At 39.5% G+C, this 18,102-nt stretch overlaps 2 protein-coding genes across 2 annotated transcripts; one reads left to right on the top strand and one right to left on the bottom strand.

The window, feature by feature from the left end:
* Window positions 1-154: 154 nt before the first annotated feature.
* Window positions 155-4,977, bottom strand: si:dkey-4p15.5 (zona pellucida-like domain-containing protein 1). The gene is given in 11 exon segments (XM_055045524.1): window positions 155-590; window positions 1,814-1,913; window positions 1,994-2,165; window positions 2,253-2,333; window positions 2,425-2,522; window positions 2,620-2,692; window positions 3,849-4,033; window positions 4,308-4,534; window positions 4,641-4,747; window positions 4,927-4,944; window positions 4,946-4,977. Coding segments are annotated over 11 exon segments (1,179 nt in total). The 3' UTR covers window positions 155-504.
* A 6,981-nt stretch (window positions 4,978-11,958) lies between these two features.
* hspa8b (heat shock protein family A (Hsp70) member 8b) lies at window positions 11,959-17,868 on the top strand. Its single transcript, XM_055045447.1, has 9 exons — window positions 11,959-12,118; window positions 13,680-13,889; window positions 13,997-14,202; window positions 14,555-14,707; window positions 15,482-16,037; window positions 16,109-16,311; window positions 16,395-16,593; window positions 16,700-16,932; window positions 17,441-17,868. The coding sequence occupies exons 2-9, from the start codon at window positions 13,685-13,687 to the stop codon at window positions 17,597-17,599; spliced, it is 1,914 nt and encodes a 637-aa protein (XP_054901422.1). The 5' UTR covers window positions 11,959-12,118; window positions 13,680-13,684; the 3' UTR covers window positions 17,600-17,868.
* The last annotated feature ends 234 nt before the right edge of the window (window positions 17,869-18,102 follow it).

The following is an 18,102-nucleotide window of genomic DNA, read 5'->3' as shown; positions in this document are numbered from 1 at the left end:
AGATGTTTGAGCAGAAAAACTTTTTTGCTTGCTCATCTTTTCTTATAGTCTACTTACATACCCACCTTAAAAACAGGGAGAAATAAAAGAGTTTACACCAACAACTTGTCAAAATTGACGTGCTGTCCAAATTATTTTACATTTCACAAAGTGCTAAATCGCTTTTCTTTTTATTCCCAACAAAAACAAGACAATTACAATATTCCTGATTATAAAAGCTGTCAACTCTCATTAAATGCATGGAAATGATTCCAATATAATGATTATGACCGACATATAATTATAATGCACTGTTATTATACACCAGCTGAGCCCTTATTTTCCTCTTAACAAATAGTAAAACTGTATTAGCTGTAAATCTGCGTTTGAATCTCATGACTACCTGATCTAGTGTAAAATCCCGTCCCGCCCTGTTTTGCAGTTGATGTGCTGTGATTTATGATTGGCTTCATTCTTCGTAGGTTGACGTTGCCCCTCGCCGCCCCGCCCCTCCTCCAGGGCGTTTTACTCGTATTTCGTGGAACAAACGGCAAGCAGCAACGAGAACAGCAACGACGAGAAAGCCGATGCAACACTTTCAGCCGATGAAGCTGCAAGAGAAGAAATAGAGAAAAAAATACAGTGAGCCACCTTAAACACGAACATCGGTTGTATGGCAGGTTCTCACTTTGAGAAGTCGACGTACTTTCATCATCTTAAAAAAAACAAAAAGGAATAAAAGAAATATATTCAGAATTCAACACATTAGTCCATATCATTCAAACAGTTTTGACATAGTCAAGTTAAACCTGGGAAAGTTATGTGTTTTTTTTTTAAAAAACACATAATTAATCCCATCTACTTATAGATGGGATTAAACAGGAAAAACAGTACTTTAGGAAATCCTTTCATAAGTCACTCAAATAATAAGCACATTGTGAAAACCGCTGGGGTGTGAAAACCTCAGCGGAATGGAAAAAGGATCTGTCCAATGGGAACCGCTCAATGTGTCAAAAGGCACAAATATTAAAGGAAGTGAAATTCTGCATTTTGATATTTTGGCTTTGCTTTGGCTTCGGTTCGGTGCAGAGTTTTGTTGGGATGCCGGTACTGCAGCAAGGAAGAGTGAGACAGGGATGTTGACTTCACAGGAAGTTAATCCCGAGTTTAATGTCTTCCTCTCGGCTCCTATGATAGGACACTTGTTTTAATACATCAAAGGAGCATCAAACCCGCTTTGGTGGTTCCCACCGCGTTCCGAAAGAGTGGATCCGAGCCGGATTCAGGACGTGGCTCACATCTAACTCAAAAACATCTGATGTAGACCAGACCTGAGTGTTTACACTTCTAAAAACTCTGACCTTGTCACCATGAGCCTCTGCTCACTCAGAAAAAAAAATTGATTTGGCTCAAATTTGCCTGCAGTGTAAATATTGGAACTTTCCCAGAGCTTCTCAGGTGAATTCACAAAGTACTTTCCAAAGATAAAGTACTAGTTAGTAGAACTAACTGGTACCTCCCCAGGACTCACCAGGTACTTGGAACGATTCACCAGTCAGTTTTGTAAAGCGTAACCTTAAGGTTTAGGAAGGTTCCGTTTCCAGAAAAGTACCTTGCAAGTTCCCAGAAATTCTCTAGAAAGTACTTGGTTAGTTCCACAAACTTTACTTGTAAGCTTTACTCTCCACCTGCACCTGGCAAGTTGTGTGTGTGTGTTGTGTGACGCTACCAAAAAATGTTATTCCGAAATTTCACAGCTGTACATTTTCTTCTTTTGTGACTTTGTTTCTGATGGTGTTGGAGGAACAGACATATGTATTAGTTAAAGACCCACCAGCGGTCTGTTGGCCGACGAGTATCTGCTGAGAGGTGATCGTAGCGTTGGCCGGCACATCCGTAGCGGCTCTCCGTCTGCGGTTTCCACCACTACAGACCTGTCGTGAAGAAATAACAGAAAAACTCAAACCCACTTAAAGTAAAATCTTCCCGCAAGGCTGCACACGAGTTGGCTTACAGGCAGTAAGGATCTGCAGGTGCTTGTCTCACACAGTCTGGTGACGCAGTGCAGGTAGAAAGTGGAAACTGTCAGATTCTTGTGCTCTATAAATCTGAAGGCCTCAAAGGAGAACTGAGCTTTCTGCGAAACGCCGTTTTCCTCCACTTTGGTCTGCGGGTCTTTATAACACCTGGGGTGTGTCAAGAACAGAGTTCCCAAGAGGGTTGAATGTCATGTAAGTAAAAAGAAAGTCTCTCGTATCGGGCATGTAACTCACCCGACAAAGAGGTCGTAATATTGGGTCTGCATGGGAAAAGGACTTGTGGTAGTGTAGCATCGGTCCAGCAGCAAGTTGAACCTTTAGAGGAGCAGAGTCACACTTTAAGTAGTTTGTTCTCCTTTAGCACAGATGTGGCCGGTTTAGATTTAAATGATCAAAGTTTTAATACTTTTCTGTCAGGTTGGTTGCTTTTACTGAAACGTAGATCTTGGTTTTCAGGTTGAGTCCTGTTGGGGGAATTGTAAGCGGGTTCTTGTATCCTGCGTCCTGTTTTGGGAAAAAGACACATAAAAAAAGATAGAATCAAGTAAAAAAAAAAAAAATTTGTATTTAAAAAAATTTTTGAAATGAGACTAGCTCTTACTTGGTAGAGCTTCATACTCAGGGTACTGATGAAGCTGCCATTGTTGTCTCGTATGGCAACGTTGACACCCGATCTGCATGGATAGAATACACACAGGGGCTTTTGATAAAGTTAAGATCTTTATCTTAAGAGGTGCTAAAATTGTCTGGTTTTATGTGTCTGTGGTTTGATGTCATTTTCATGAGATGCCTAAAAATGTGTGAGTGACAGGAATTTTGTTCGCAGCATTGGCCATAGTGCTACAACGGAAGAAGCAAATAAATGATTGATTTCCATTAAAACTGAAAATGTATACATAATCATTTGGATGATTTGTTTTGGAACACATAAGCTCCTGGCATTCAGCTAAAACGCTCTGAGTTATGCCGTTGTTCCACATTCCCAGTTTCTGCTTAAGTCGTGCCAGTTTTGGAGCCTTCACATGATCATTTTCTGTAAATTACTTACTAGTTCTTGTGCTGCATTGTGACATGAAATGATTTTGATAGTCTCTGTAAGTTACCAAAGAGGCGACCCTCATCACTGTTGCTGCAGGAGGTAAGCTTCAGATCAATGAGATTGATTTGAACAGCTTTAGCACCGACTGTGGCAGATAAAGCTGGCATATAAAATAAATTCACAACAAACCTGGGCACGTTATTTGACTGTGAAATGTTACAAATGAATGAATTGATAATGCATGAATAGTTGTTCATGCATTACATAATTAAAACAGATTGATGAATGAATACCTGCTGTGCTCAGAATGATTTTAATAAAGCTTACTGAAAATTTATGAAGTGTTGCAGCAGGTCACCATAAAAACAATTATATATTGAAACAATTTCCATCATAGAAACAGATCTAATCAATTATCTACTCATTTGTAGCATTTAACTGATCGCTGAATATATATATTTTTTTGTTTGTGACCGTGAAGCAATTTAAAAGAAAAAAAAACTAACTTATGTATGCGTTTTAAAATTACACACTTGTTTATTAATTTTATATTCTGTAACCCAATTTGTTTCATTGCCATTTTTAAATAATTCATTTGAGCAATTGTTGTTGCAAGGTAAATTTTATTTTATTGGATTGTCATAATATTTCAGCAGCAGTGTTGATTAGTTTTTTTTTTTTGTTTCGTTTTTGTATATTTTAAGACTAAAGCGACTAACATCATGTTCCATGATTCTGGGCCTCCCGTGTGTGCTCTACAGATACGGCGGCTGTCTCCTTGCTGTACTCACACGCTGAGCTGAGTGTTGTTGAGCAGGTACTGCATTGGGTACTTGCAGGAGAAGATGTAGGAGATCTGCGGTCGGTAGGTGATCATGCCAGCGGACGGGTCGACAGACATGACCATGCCTGAGATGTTGACAAACTCCACTTTGGAGTAGTCTGCAAATTCTCCGGTTCCAACCTGATTGGTTATCTGTTAAATAATAATAATAATGATGACAATAAATAGAGCAGAACATAAACATTTTGCAAATATTTTACAATTAAAGCCGTCGCAGAGGTCTTAGCCAGAGGCTCAGGAGGAGCATGGCAAATGTCACGATCGGACATCTGGGAAAAGGGGGATAGTCCCATCAGGCCATTAATTTCCCAAACCACGCAGGAGGGTCGAATCCTTTTCCTCTACTCCGATTCACTTAAAAAGTAGTGGATTCAAACAACATAGGCAGGTGAAGAGATTTAAATACCTTGAAGTTGTTGTTGCAGTCTGACAGGGAAGTTTCATTTATGAGGAATCTAAATTTTAAAACTGGCGGAGTGACATTCCAGTCGGCTTTTCCGTAGCACTTCGGGTTGTTGAACTGATTGTTGAGCACCATCAGGGACTCGTTGTACCGAGCGTTATACATAGGACAAATGTAGATGCAGAGGTCCATGTATTGGGTGCCACATGTTACGTTTATGTCAGTATTTTCTGAGAGAAAGAGAAAAAAAACACTGAGGGGGGATGCAAATTAAAGCGAAGACAACTTAAAAAAAAAAACAAAAAGCAGCAATCCATCCGAGAAAATGAGTCTAACCTGGTTCTCTATATGTGGGGCTGGTAAGGCATGCGTCTGGGACCTGGGCATCGGCCTGCAGAAACAGGCCGAGCTGCCACACGAGGATGACCAGCATCAGCGTGGATCTGTGAGAAAGCAGCAAAAGCAATCAGAAAAAAACTTTTCAAAAACTGTAGATGCCTGGGAGTCTAAAAATGCCCTTTTTAAGAGGTCTTTTTGTCTTTTTCAGAAAAAAAAAAAAACAGTTTCTGGACATTCTGTGACTCAGAAGAAAAACTGAATTAAGAAAAATTCCCAGACTCACCTGTATGTCCTCATCTTGCGTCTGCTCTCCTCCGTGGATGGATCCCTCCATTTATAGCGCTGGCTCCACATTCGTGTGAGCACCAGCACAATGGAGTAACCTGAACCGGGCTTTCAATTTCATTTTTCATAATAGCTGACGTAGGGTTTTGATTTTAGGGCCAAAATCAAAATAATCACAGAATAATTCATTTCATTTCAGAAATTAAGGATTCTATGGATAATTAATTTCTTGAGTGAAAAGTTTTGGACATTGATTTTTTTATTATTTTTTTTAAATCGCTTTGTTAAGCCTAAGACACTTCAGAAAGATATGTATTTTTTATTTTATAAGAACTGTATAATTGTTGACATATAAACAGGTGGCATTAAGATGTGGTCATAATGGAGGATCATCTCTGAAACATACCGCAAAATCTTCTTCTGCCCAAATTAGTAAATGATCTTAGGCGTAAAGCGAAGAGACCCCAGGATATCCATGAACATCATTCAAACAATAAACTCTCCACCAGGACACCCTTACATGCTCCAAATCTAATTTTAAATTACAGATCTATCAAATATCTGGATCAGTGATCGGATATCAGGTATTTATCTTTCCAATTTTTTTTTTCAAACAATAAAAGTCTCTACATTGACTTTGTGGAAGCGAATTGTTCGTGTTTTTTTTGTTGTGGCCTCAGGCTCGGAACCTTAAATAGAAAAATGTCCCCGCTGTTTTGTGCAATCTGGGAACAAACACGACACACCTATTTGAAAAGGTATCCCAACACTTTTGTGGAGCATCCTGACCCAAAAAAAAAAATTTTTAATGAAAAAGGAATCACAAGTTCCCCGAAGGACACAGGCATAATACTGACGCGAGGACGCGGCCTGAATAAGGGTTCCCAGTGGATTACTCGGGGCGTATCAAACACTGGATTTGGTGTCTCTGTTATTATTGATAAACAGCATTTGTCTCGCAGTGATGCCATTTGTGTCAGCGCTGACACAGAACTTGGTGCCAAAAGCGTTCAATGCGGTGACCTTAGGGAGAGAGCAATAAAGGAGAACAGGCTGTGCACCGTGTGGGTCAGGACCCGTACCCAAAGGTCGACGCATGTTTTCCAAGAACTCTGTGTCCCATGACTGGTTTCAGCAGAGCCAAACTCTTGATGAAACACTGAAACACGTCTGTTAAGTCCTTACATAAAAACATATAACCACAAATTGGGACAAATTTATTAAAGCTTCAGAGCCACCAGTGGCTCCTTGAGCCTCCCGTAAATGTCTCCTCATGTTTTTGGCTAAAAAATTTAAATAGAATTAACTCATGTTGATAGCTTTAATAACAAATTCAGATTTTTAGTAGTTTTTACCCTTTTTTAATGTAAAAATGTTATCAAATTTTCACGGCAGAGAAGCCGCTGTTTTTTGTCTTTTTTTTTTTACATAATTTTTTTTCTATAGATTTGAAACTTGTAATCATGTCGGTTTTATTTATCATCCAGACAAAAATGTATCTGTCCTTTTTTTTTCTTTTACAAAATGATATTTTTCTGTATTTTAAAACCTAAAAAAAGAAATTTGTTTTGTTTTTTTTCAAAAATGGCTATAAAATTCCTAGTAGATATGTTTTTTTTCTGAATTAGTTTTATTTCGTTGACTCTTTGGATTGTAAAGTTGCAGACCTCTGTTTTAGATGACAAAAACTGTGCCGTAATACATGTGTTTTTTAGGGCAGGTTTCATTCTTGCTTTGACAACCAACAAATTCAGATATTTTTTGTGCTTTGCTATAATAAAATGGGCTAGTATGAATTTAATAAAAACCATCTACAAGTTGAAAGTCGCTCAGTGTAGTTTTAGTTTGACCAGAGGCCAAAATCTTTTGCATTTCATGAAAGTGGTCTCATGCAAGAAATAAAATGAAATAGAAAATCGATCTAAACCAAACTCATCAGAAATAAGGCTCAATATAGAACATTTAGAAAACAAAATATGACAAGTGCATATTAAACATGATACTCTTTCTGCATCATTTTTAATTTAGCAACTTATTTTCAACATGGATTTAATCATTCATCCTCAGCCACACCTGTTAAAATATAGTTAAAGGTGTTCTTTTTTCAGTAACAATTAATTACTTTTAAAATAAATGTAGCATATTTTGAAAGGATTAATATCATTTAAGCTTTTTCACATTTAGTCTTCTATTTTTGTGATGAGGAAGAAAATGTGATTCTTTTTTTAAACCGTAGAAACCTGACTAGTATGGCTTACATTTGTATTCATTCTGCATATAAGGATGCCCCTAAATTGTGGTTTGCAGTCGGCTTCAAGGGAGGTTTTCCACGTCCCCTACTGGTTTGCAATGAAGGCTCTTAGAGTCCTGTTGATGTTGTACATCTCTGAGCATTCAACAATTCAAGAGTGTGGCATTGAGTCATAGACTTTCTTATAATCCATCACAAGTTGGTGTGTCGAGCTTTGCAGTCTTGGGCGACTGTGTGGTGTTTGGCTCCTCTGCTATATATGGCGATGCCCTTCAGTTAACCATTCAGGGTGAGTCCCATTTTGTAGCAGCTGGTTTATTTGTGCTGCCAGTCACTCATGGAGGGCAGTGAGTTTCTTTAGCCAGTAGACATGGATCATGTCTGGGCCTCTCCAGTTTTTCATACCTCAGATCATTGTGATAGTTACCGGGGCTTGCTCAGGAAAGTTGCTATGGTCATCTCGTATCCACTGTGCATTGCTGTTGTGGGACGTCTCCCTTTCCTATCTTTCCAATATTGTTCAGTGGATCTGCTCTGTTGTTATCACCCTGCCATTGAGAGTACACTTTAGCTGGTTGGGTGGAGAAAAGCCAGTTAATCCTCCTGGCTTCATTCTCTCTCGTGTATCTCTTTCAGCGGCTGGCCAAGGCTTGGAGCCTTTGTTTGGCAGTTTCGAGTGCTTCAGCATGGGCATCTGGCTGTACTTCTTGGGTACTGGTCTTTTCATCACATCTCTTTGGAGCTCTGACAATTGGCTCACTTCCCTTCTTGCTACCTTGATTCTAGCCTCTAACCCTTTTAGCTCAATAAAGTTCTTTTGAATTTGCTTTGAATGTTAGAGACTAAAACGGTGTTTTGTATTTACATAAGGGTCTTTGGGAGGCTTTCTACTCCCAAATTTTTCCATGCATACACACATGCGTGGAAAAGTTTTCCATGCATCTATGTTGCTTTTTTTGACACCAGCTTCACATTTCATTAAAAAAAATGACATAATAAAATAACCAATCTCATGTGTCCATAAATCTGACCTTTTTAACAAGAATGGAAATAGGAGATACATTAGACGTTCATCGGCATCAAGAACAAGTATAGAGGATGACAAAGAAACAAGAATGCTGCTTGGGGTTGTGTTATGTACTCCCGTGACGGAACGGTCAGTTCAATGCACATTCATAAGAGAGCCTCGGGGGAGCATAGCTCAAAATATGTCAACATTTTGCAACAGTACACAGACTAAGTGCTCTCATGATGTGACAATGATGCCTTTGTTGCTTCTCAGAAAATGTGGGTACATTGTTTTGCTGTTTGGATGCCTCATTATTAAAAACTTTTATGGGTAAAAAAAAGCAATTGACAGTAGAGTTTTATGTGTTTTCCGCTCCATGGATTAATGGTCTTATTAAAGTGCATTTTGCTCGCGTATCATTTTTTACTTTTGTATCGTCGCAGATCGCATTCCTCTTTCTTTCTGCTTCACTTGTACAGGGTCACATTGAGCAAAAGGTATTGAATTTTTTACATTTTAAAAAACAATAGGGATTCAAGCAACTATTGACTGTGGGTAGAGCTTGTTGTACTGTGAGTCATAGCTGAAAATCTATCCAACACGTCAAGTAGCACCAGTAACATTGAAGAAGCTCTCGATTTCAAAACATTATATCACGACACATGTTCTGCATTGTAAAGGTAAGCCAATCCTGAGAGTAGACCTAAAATTTGATCATCTCTGACCCCGATGTTTCCTTTTTACCCAACCTCAGCATTTGTTCGTATATGAATCGGGAGGGAGTATGTTTCCAGCACTTAAAGGTCTGGGAAACTTTTGTAATCTACTTTCAGAGTGTATAATAAAAATAACAAATATTGCATTGCATAGGTTTTGTGTTTTTTGGTTCGTCGCGTCTAGTGCTTTTTTAAAATGATCAATCCAACGTTAAAGGTGAACAGATGAACCTCCCTGAATTTTAAATAGTCCACTCCAGATGTAAAAATTCAACTGAAAATTGATGTGAAAAACTCAAAAATGAATGTTCACAATTTAACCAGATTGAGTTTGAACTATTTTGAAAAGATTATTGGGAATAGTTTTAGTCTCCGAGGTTAGAAACCAAAGGAATTGCAGCCGTAATTCCATGAAGAAGCGCTTCTTGGTTTTGCAGTGGTTTTGTGGAAATAAGTGAAAATGATGCAAGTTTTTCATTCCACTTACTAACATGCACTACTTTGTTTTGGACCGTCACATAAAATCCAACAAAGTTTGTGACTGTAACTTGGCAAATGTGGAAACGTCCAGAGGGTGTGAATACGTTTGCGTGACACAGGTTCAACGTCAAAGAGCTAAAAACACTCTTCCATTTGGGTTTGGTTTTTTCAATTTGTTAGTGGATTTTTGTTGCTCATAAATTCTACAAAATGACATTCAAAACTGAAGCATTAAAAAGAAAAGTTATTTGCACCTTTGTTGAATCAAAAGTTTACTGTTTCAAGAACAGAAAATTACAAAGCCACTGGAAAAGGTTACGCAAACATTTTCACACATAAAACCATTATCTCATACATAACACTGTGATAAACCTTCTCGGGAGTAGTTAACCTATCCAAATTACTCCAAAAGCCAATTGGCAACTCATCAGAAAGGTAACGAAAGAACCCAGAAGAAGATCTAAAGTGCTGCAAGGCTCACTTGCCTCTGTCAATCTAAGTGTTCATGATTCCAAGATACCAAATGAGCGAAAATGGCAATAATCAGAGAGTTTCTAAGCCAAAACCACAGCTGAGCACAAAGACCTACTGGCTCACATTCACCAAAAACACCGTAATGATTCTCAGGACTTGTTGACCCATAGACTAATGTGGAACTTCTTGTATGATGAGCGTCCAGTCACGTAAGGAGTAAAACTGACTCAACATTTTAGAAACATAGCATTATACAGAAACACACTCATAGTCACAGCAGTGGGGTAGTTTGGGGTTGCTTTGGTGCTTCACCAGAAGGAGATAAACCACCGGAAAGTTCAGAAAAATTGTTAGGGACGCAAAGAAAAACTCCACGAATAATGCCACCTCAAAAACCAGACTCCGAAAATAGAGTAGTGTGGCTGTTTCAAGACGCACAATAAGGAGGCACTTGAAGAAATGTAGAACGCAGGATTGAGTCACCAGAAGAAAGCTATTACTATAAAAATGCCACAAAATATTTGTCTTACAGTATGCCACAGACAGCACAGAGACAGGCATAAACATCTCTGGAACAAAGTCATCTTGGCCACAACTGCAACAAAGTGTCATCAGAAAATACTCAGGGGAGGAGGGGAGTTGCGCTCATCAGCCTGGAAGCTGCCCATGGGTCTTACTTACTCATACTCCTAAACACAAGGCCAAGCAGATGTGTGATTGGCTGCAACAGAACAAAGAGTGAGGGTTCTGGAGTGGCTACCTCTGACATCACTGAGTCACTCTGGACTGAACTCTAACATACAGGTCATTCAAGACAAACCAGGAATTTACAGAAACCAGAGGCTTTCTGTAAAGAAAAAAAAAACAGACAACTTTACCATCAGAGATAATGAAGAGCCTCATCCACAACATGAGCTTGAACTCCAAGCTGATGTTCAGGGGGGCGGTACACAATATTAAGGACTAGGGTATGTGAGGTTTTGATCAGGGCTTGGAAAGTTTCTGGTGTCAACATGATTTAAAAGGAGTAAGCACAGCTTATAGACAATAAATGGCATCACCCAATAACTATAGAAGAAAGTTTTTGTCATCATTCATGTTCTCAGAAAAATGGCCAAAACAAAAAATCTAAATTGTGTTAAGGTTTGTATCTTTATGAGCACAACTGTATTATTCAATCCTTTCTCTTTTTTTCAATTTTCTATCACTTTGTAATTTATATTTATTGCTCCCTGTTTTGTTTCCTATTAGGCATTCAATCGTTTCCTTTTTTTTAAGTCTAGCAACAGGTGTGCTGATCACTATTTCTCAACATTTCATTATTTAACTTAATCTCCAAGCAGGATGATCATCTATCCATTTAGTGAATGTCTTTGACCTGTGAAATCACCTTGTTCTGCCCCATGTGAACAGATAGCTGGAGGCCATATGTACAGTAAACGATTTTTGTTTACTGATTCAATACTCTTCTTATCGCTCTTCTGCAGACACCTGCTATCGCCTGAAGATTCATAACCTGCAAAATAAAGAACAGTTCTTGTTTAATAAATATGTTAACCTCTGTGAGTGTTCTTCTTGTTTTTCGTGTTTCAAATGAACATCTTTTAGTATTTAAGTATCGTTTGGCATGAATATAACTTTTTCTTCTTGTGTATAATGAATGAGCTTCCATAGTTTGAGTTGGTGTATCACATTAAATCCCATTACAATACACAAGTTTTTAGATGGAGATATAGTTGGACAAACAAATACAACACTATAAACTGGGTTATAAATAATTTTTCTACCCACTGTAAGTAGAATCTAAAAACATTCAGGTATTGTGTTAAAGAAAAGTTACACACTGAGGAAAACATAATACTCTGAAACGTAGGTGAATGAACAAGAAGCCTGTGGCAGCTACTGGATCTTTCCTCTTTCAATATTGCTAGTCATTACTAGAAACCTCCATTATTCCAAACAAATGTTTTCCTTGTAGCTTGTGGTATGTAAACCTTTCTGATTGGTCGTTTTTTTAGGAGGTGCAACGTGATTGGCCAGCTTGACTCCTAGGGCTCCAGAGAATTCCGCGTGCCAGTGTTTATGAGGAGGCGCGGCCCCTGCAGCAGCGGCGGGCGCACGCGCGGAGAAGTAGATCACCAAGACAACCGGAGGAATCACAACTGTTCTCATCCAGATTTACTGAGCGGATAAGTTCATCAAGAGTTTCGGTTTCAACCGCTGTAATTCGAGGAGAAGCAAGTCTGCTGATTCAACGAAGGTATTTAACGTTTTTTCTAGTCTTATTAATGTTTATTTGTATATTTTTGAAGCAATGAGGAGGAAAAAAAACCCGTGAAACAGTAGATTGTGAGGCTTTAACGTTCGAGCAACGTTTCAAACAAACGACAGTTTTACATGTTTTAAAAGTTCCCCATTTTTACATTGTCATTTCTTGGACGTTACAAACGTTCAAGTTACTTTTTGGGCATAATTAAAGTCCCCCAGGAACATGTCAGAAATGATGCCGTTTCATTTTATCTGTACTTAATGTTATTCACATCGGTTAACTCCAACTGTTTTCGGGGAACCTTGAACGTCATTTCTAGACGCTTGTCTGTAATATTCTTTAACGTATGGGTCGTGTATGAGATAAAGGGAAAGTTCCAGAAAGTTCCGGGAACTTTTTAAGGATGCACCGCCCCCAGCTCTGACCTGCTCCGGATAATTTGGGATGCTGAAGCATGCGGATTTTTAAGGAAGCATTAGGCTACCCCTTGCTGTCAAACCGAATCATAACTATGATAAACTGGATCACCATCAGGTTTTAAGTGGTAAAAATCTTTGTAAAAATGCTCTATTTCAAATTTTTGTCGGCTCAAGCAAACGAGATGCTCAATCTTTGTATTTTAAAGGTCTGAAGCAAGCAGTGATACCCAAATCACTTTTAATTCGATTTATTTACCTAAAAGTAAATAAAATTGGGTTTACACTTGTTTCTGTTTTGATAAGATGCTTAGGTTTTTGACAGTGAAATTTGCTGAGGATTCAGATTTTCTAAGAAACATTAACTTGTATGAGAGCAACTTCATTTTTATTTTTTTTGTGCCTTAAATAATGCTCTTTCTTTACAGACAAGAAAACTCAAGCTTCAAGAGCAGAGCTGCTGAAACAAATGGCACAGATACAGTAATCTCATTGCAGCCTGGTGTAGAAAAATATAGAGGTTGTAGCTCATTCAAAGCCTGACATTTTACAATTCATGTTCCCGTTTATAGCGAACTGTTTAGGGCTTTGCTACCGTGTGCTCATTCCGTCTATTTTAGGTTCTGGAAGTTCCTTCATTCTGCAAATTGAATTTGCTTCTAATAAACCAGGAGAGAGACTATTCCACTTAACTCTTGAAACAGTTTGATATTTAACTTTATATAGTCTATGACCCAAACACTTACAATATTCTTGGTTATTTGTAGTAATCATTTAGTGAAGTCACAGCTTGCTTTTCGTCATATTATTCTTGGTATTCTGGATCTTGGCTTAAACCCATAAAGGCTGTAGAAAACCTTTTTTTTTATTTTTTTTTTTGTCAGTTAGGATTTAGAGAACATTGTTCCTGGAAGAGATCTGTGTTGTCACAATAAAGGCCTGTTGTTAGGTTCCCGACTGACTAATAGCCTTTTAACAGGTGCTCTGGATTTTTGATGTGCTCAGTGTCTGCTAATAGCTTTGTTGCTCCATACACTTCATCACAACTCTTCACCGGGACTTTAACAGATCCAGAGTCATCTGTGATATGCTGATACTGTCTGTTGAATGACTAATAACTACTCTTCCTCTTTTAGAGACCATGTCCAAGGGACCAGCTGTAGGCATTGACCTGGGCACTACCTACTCTTGTGTGGGAGTGTTTCAGCACGGGAAAGTTGAGATCATTGCTAATGACCAGGGAAACAGGACCACGCCCAGTTATGTGGCCTTTACTGACACAGAGAGGCTGATTGGAGATGCAGCCAAGAACCAGGTGGCCCTCAACCCCAACAACACCGTTTTTGGTGCGACTTTTGCTGCTTTTTAAAAAGAGAAAAAAAAAGTATGAATACTGACCTGAGTGGGGAGATAGAAACAAAGCTCACTGATGGTTTCTCTGCTGTTTCCTCAGATGCAAAGCGGCTTATTGGGCGTCGTTTTGACGACAGTGTTGTCCAATCAGACATGAAACACTGGCCCTTCACCATCATCAATGATAGCTCGAGGCCCAAAGTGAAAGTGGAGTACAAAGGGGAGACGAAGACCTTCTACCCCGAGGAGATCTCCTCCATGGTGCTGCTGAAGATGAAGGAGATTGCTGAGGCATACCTTGGCAAGGTACACAAGTCTACTCAAACTTTTAGCTTGCCGCTGTACAACCTTTGGCATATATTCATCATTTCTGAAGTGTTTGAGATGCGTTTTATATTGCAAAGGGATGAACCTTGCATGTTTTGAGTCAACATTCTTCCTTAATATCTCCAAGACAAAAAGGATGCTGTAAAAACATAATGACAATATTCATCTTAAGAGATTTACCTGATAAAATGTGCTTTTACACCTGTTTGAATTTGTTCAAACAGGACAATGGAAAACTGGAATAAAGAACAACTCAATTTACAAAATATTTCATTAAAATGTGAAAATATATCCTCTCTTTTTTTTTTTTTTTTTTTTTTTGTTGATTCAGACTATAACAAACGCCGTGGTGACTGTACCAGCCTACTTCAATGACTCTCAGCGTCAGGCCACCAAAGACGCTGGGACCATTTCTGGGCTCAATGTTCTGCGTATCATTAACGAGCCAACAGCTGCTGCCATTGCTTACGGTCTGGACAAAAAGGTAAAAATAAATAAAAAAAATTCTGAGCACTTCTTTGAGATTCACAGACATATTCTTTCTTTGACTTTTGACATTTTTTACCACACATTTTTTTACCTTAAAGGATTTAGATATCATTGAAATTGTTGCTTTTGTAAAAAGAGCAAAATTGAGTCCCAATTATAGTCATTCATCCTATGTTTTAAAGCTGTGGTAAGAAACTTTTATAAAAGAAAAAAATAATAATAATAAAAGGCTGTTTTTACATGTTTGCCTTAACTGTCACTATGTACTGACAGAATAATATGAGACAGATAATCTGTGAGAAATATCAAGCTTTTCTGGCTCCCCCCTGTGGTCCTATTACCACCTGCAGAAATATATTGCTCCTGGTCAGCAGCAACCAGTCAGATCAAAGTGCTCACCCCTGTCTCCCACACAGGGCATGTCAAGATTGCTGTTTTACTTAAGCCGTGGTAATTGTGCAGAAACAACTTATTGTTTTCTCCCAGGTTTGAAAAAAATCAGAATCTGGACAAATCACTACTACAGATTCACAGAATGATCTCCAACTTTCCGTTCATCAGCAAAATTATTGAAAAAGCTGCTTCTTTCAACAGTTAAATGTATTGTTTGTCACTGGTTTCTCAATTGCTGACTGAAAAACTTGGGGATGATCTCATCATCCCCTCTTTTTTTTATCCTGGATTCAAACCTCCCAACTGTATCAAAGATTGATAAAGTGTTACAAACATCAGAATAACAAATAAAAAAAAATGTCTCTTTTCATTTAAGGTCGGATGCGAGAAAAACGTCCTCATCTTCGACCTGGGCGGTGGCACTTTCGACGTCTCCATCCTGACCATCGAGGACGGCATCTTTGAGGTGAAGGCCACGGCGGGCGACACCCACCTGGGCGGCGAGGACTTCGACAACCGCATGGTGAACCACTTCATCTCCGAGTTCAAGCGCAAGTACAAAAAGGACATCAGCGACAACAAGAGGGCCGTGCGTCGCCTGCGCACGGCCTGCGAGCGGGCCAAGCGCACGCTGTCTTCCAGCACGCAGGCCAGCATCGAGATCGACTCCCTGTACGAGGGCATCGACTTCTACACGTCCATCACCAGGGCGCGCTTTGAGGAGCTGAACGCGGACCTGTTCCGCGGGACGCTGGAGCCCGTGGAGAAGTCTCTCCGGGACGCCAAGATGGACAAGGCTCAGATCCACGAGATCGTCTTGGTGGGAGGCTCAACCCGCATCCCAAAGATCCAGAAGCTCCTGCAGGACTTCTTTAACGGGAAGGAACTCAACAAGAGCATTAACCCTGACGAGGCGGTGGCGTACGGTGCAGGTAGGCTTACTACACACCTTTTAAACGACGCTGAAATTTCAAGACAAAACCTCTAAACGTTTGTTTCGCAGCTGTCCAGGCGGCCATCTTGAGCGGAGACAAATCCGAGAATGTTCAGGACCTGTTGCTGTTGGACGTCACGCCCTTGTCTCTGGGCATCGAGACGGCAGGTGGAGTCATGACTGTGCTGATCAAGAGGAACACCACCATCCCCACCAAGCAGACCCAGACCTTCACAACTTACTCTGACAACCAGCCTGGCGTGCTCATTCAGGTGAGGCAGCCGTCTGTTTACGTTCGTCTTCCAAAAGATGAAACGAGTGCCAGTTGAGTTGACCTTATCTGTTGCCTTCATAGGTGTTTGAGGGCGAAAGGGCCATGACCAAAGATAACAACCTGCTCGGGAAATTTGAGCTGACGGGTATACCACCAGCTCCTCGTGGGGTCCCTCAGATTGAGGTGACATTCGATATCGACGCCAACGGCATCATGAACGTCTCCGCCGTCGACAAGAGCACTGGGAAGGAGAATAAAATCACCATCACAAACGACAAAGGTAACAAAACGCTTTTAAATTTATTGAAAAGCTAACCCCAGCCGTCAGTTTTCATCATAGCTTTATATCATAACCCATTTTGATTCTCCCTTCCTTACTGTCCAAGGACGCTTGAGCAAAGAGGATATCGAGCGAATGGTTCATGAAGCGGAAACGTACAGGGCTGAAGACGACCTGCAGCGAGAAAAGGTGGCGGCCAAGAACAGCCTGGAGTCCTACACCTTCAACATGAGGTCCACCATAGAGGACGAGAAGCTGAAGGACAAGATCAGCGAGTTGGACAAGAAGAAGGTCCTGGACAAATGCAACGAGGTCATCGGCTGGCTCGACAAAAATCAGGTTTGAGTTTGAGAGAAGTAGTTTCAGAGTTTCCCCCAGTATATTATAGGCCCGGCAGCCTTAAATGTTCAACTAAATTTATGTCTGGAAATAAGAGGCTTAAAGCTGCAGTGGGAGTCTGTGTTTACTGGATCAATATCCAATTGGCCGACTGATCAACGTGAAAAAAACATTTTCTGGTCACTGCCCCGCTGGAATATTTCTCCATCTTACTGTCAAGTCTATTTTTAACCAATATTGATCACCAGCTTTATTCTCTTCCGATTCCTTGTTGCAAAACAGCCCGACTCGAATCCTCCATGACTCGTCCATATGTTTTTCTTCTGGTGATTATATCTATTTTCCCGTCATATTGTGATGAAAACAGCATTAGAAAAACAGCAAAAGGTTTAATTTAGGAATGACATAATTGAAAATATCCAGGCACTTCTCAACTTTATTTTTACCCATAAAATACTAGAATGTCATTTTAACATTGTTTATGTTTTCTTTTTTCTTTATTTTTTAGACCGCTGAGAAAGAGGAGTTTGAGCACCAGCAGAAGGAGCTTGAGAAGTTGTGCAACCCGATTATGACCAAGCTGTACCAGACTGAGGGACAGATGCCTAGAGCTGGTGCGACTGGAACCGGAGGGGCCTCGGGACCCACCATAGAGGAGGTCGACTAGACTGCACTGCAGCCTCAACAAATGTTCTTTCTTTATGTTCAATGTCACAGACGGCCTTATTTATATTTCCAATGCATGTTCTGAAGAGTAAACAAATAATTACTGTCCTCTGGACATTGTTTTTCCTTTTTTTTTGAAACTCTACAAGTTTCTAAGTTAAAATGGTTATATGTTTATATTGCCTCAAAGTATTTTGGTTGGTTACTTTGAGACTAAGTTGTACTTGTTGCACAGTTCTTCACCGTAAGAAGAATAAATAAATAAATGAATGAATAACTTTGGACTCATTTTACTTCTTGCAAGTCTTCTGGTCTCTATAAAATGAACAACTTTCTAGTATTTTCAATAACTAGTATCAGTGGAATTTCTATGACATTGTAACTTTAAAGCAGTTAAAGTTACAAGTTACCTCAAGGGCCCCACTTCTTTAGAAGTTGGTCCATTATGCTTCCTTTAGTTAAAAGGAACAAAAACAACTTGAAGTCTACACTTGTTCTTTCTAC

Source organism: Poeciliopsis prolifica, unplaced genomic scaffold (assembly GCF_027474105.1).
Source record: "Poeciliopsis prolifica strain line A6 unplaced genomic scaffold, Auburn_PproV2 SCAFFOLD022, whole genome shotgun sequence".
Lineage (NCBI taxonomy): Eukaryota > Metazoa > Chordata > Actinopteri > Cyprinodontiformes > Poeciliidae > Poeciliopsis > Poeciliopsis prolifica.
This window is presented reverse-complemented; position numbering and strand designations above follow the sequence as displayed.

Bases quoted from the DNA above. Each gene is read 5' to 3' on its own strand.
- hspa8b (XM_055045447.1), top strand. From the start codon at position 13,685: ATGTCCAAGGGACCAGCTGTAGGCATTGACCTGGGCACTACCTACTCT. The intron at 13,890-13,996 runs GTGCGACTTTTG...CTGTTTCCTCAG, and splicing joins CCCCAACAACACCGTTTTTG to ATGCAAAGCGGCTTATTGGG. The intron at 16,594-16,699 runs GTAACAAAACGC...TTACTGTCCAAG, and splicing joins CACCATCACAAACGACAAAG to GACGCTTGAGCAAAGAGGAT.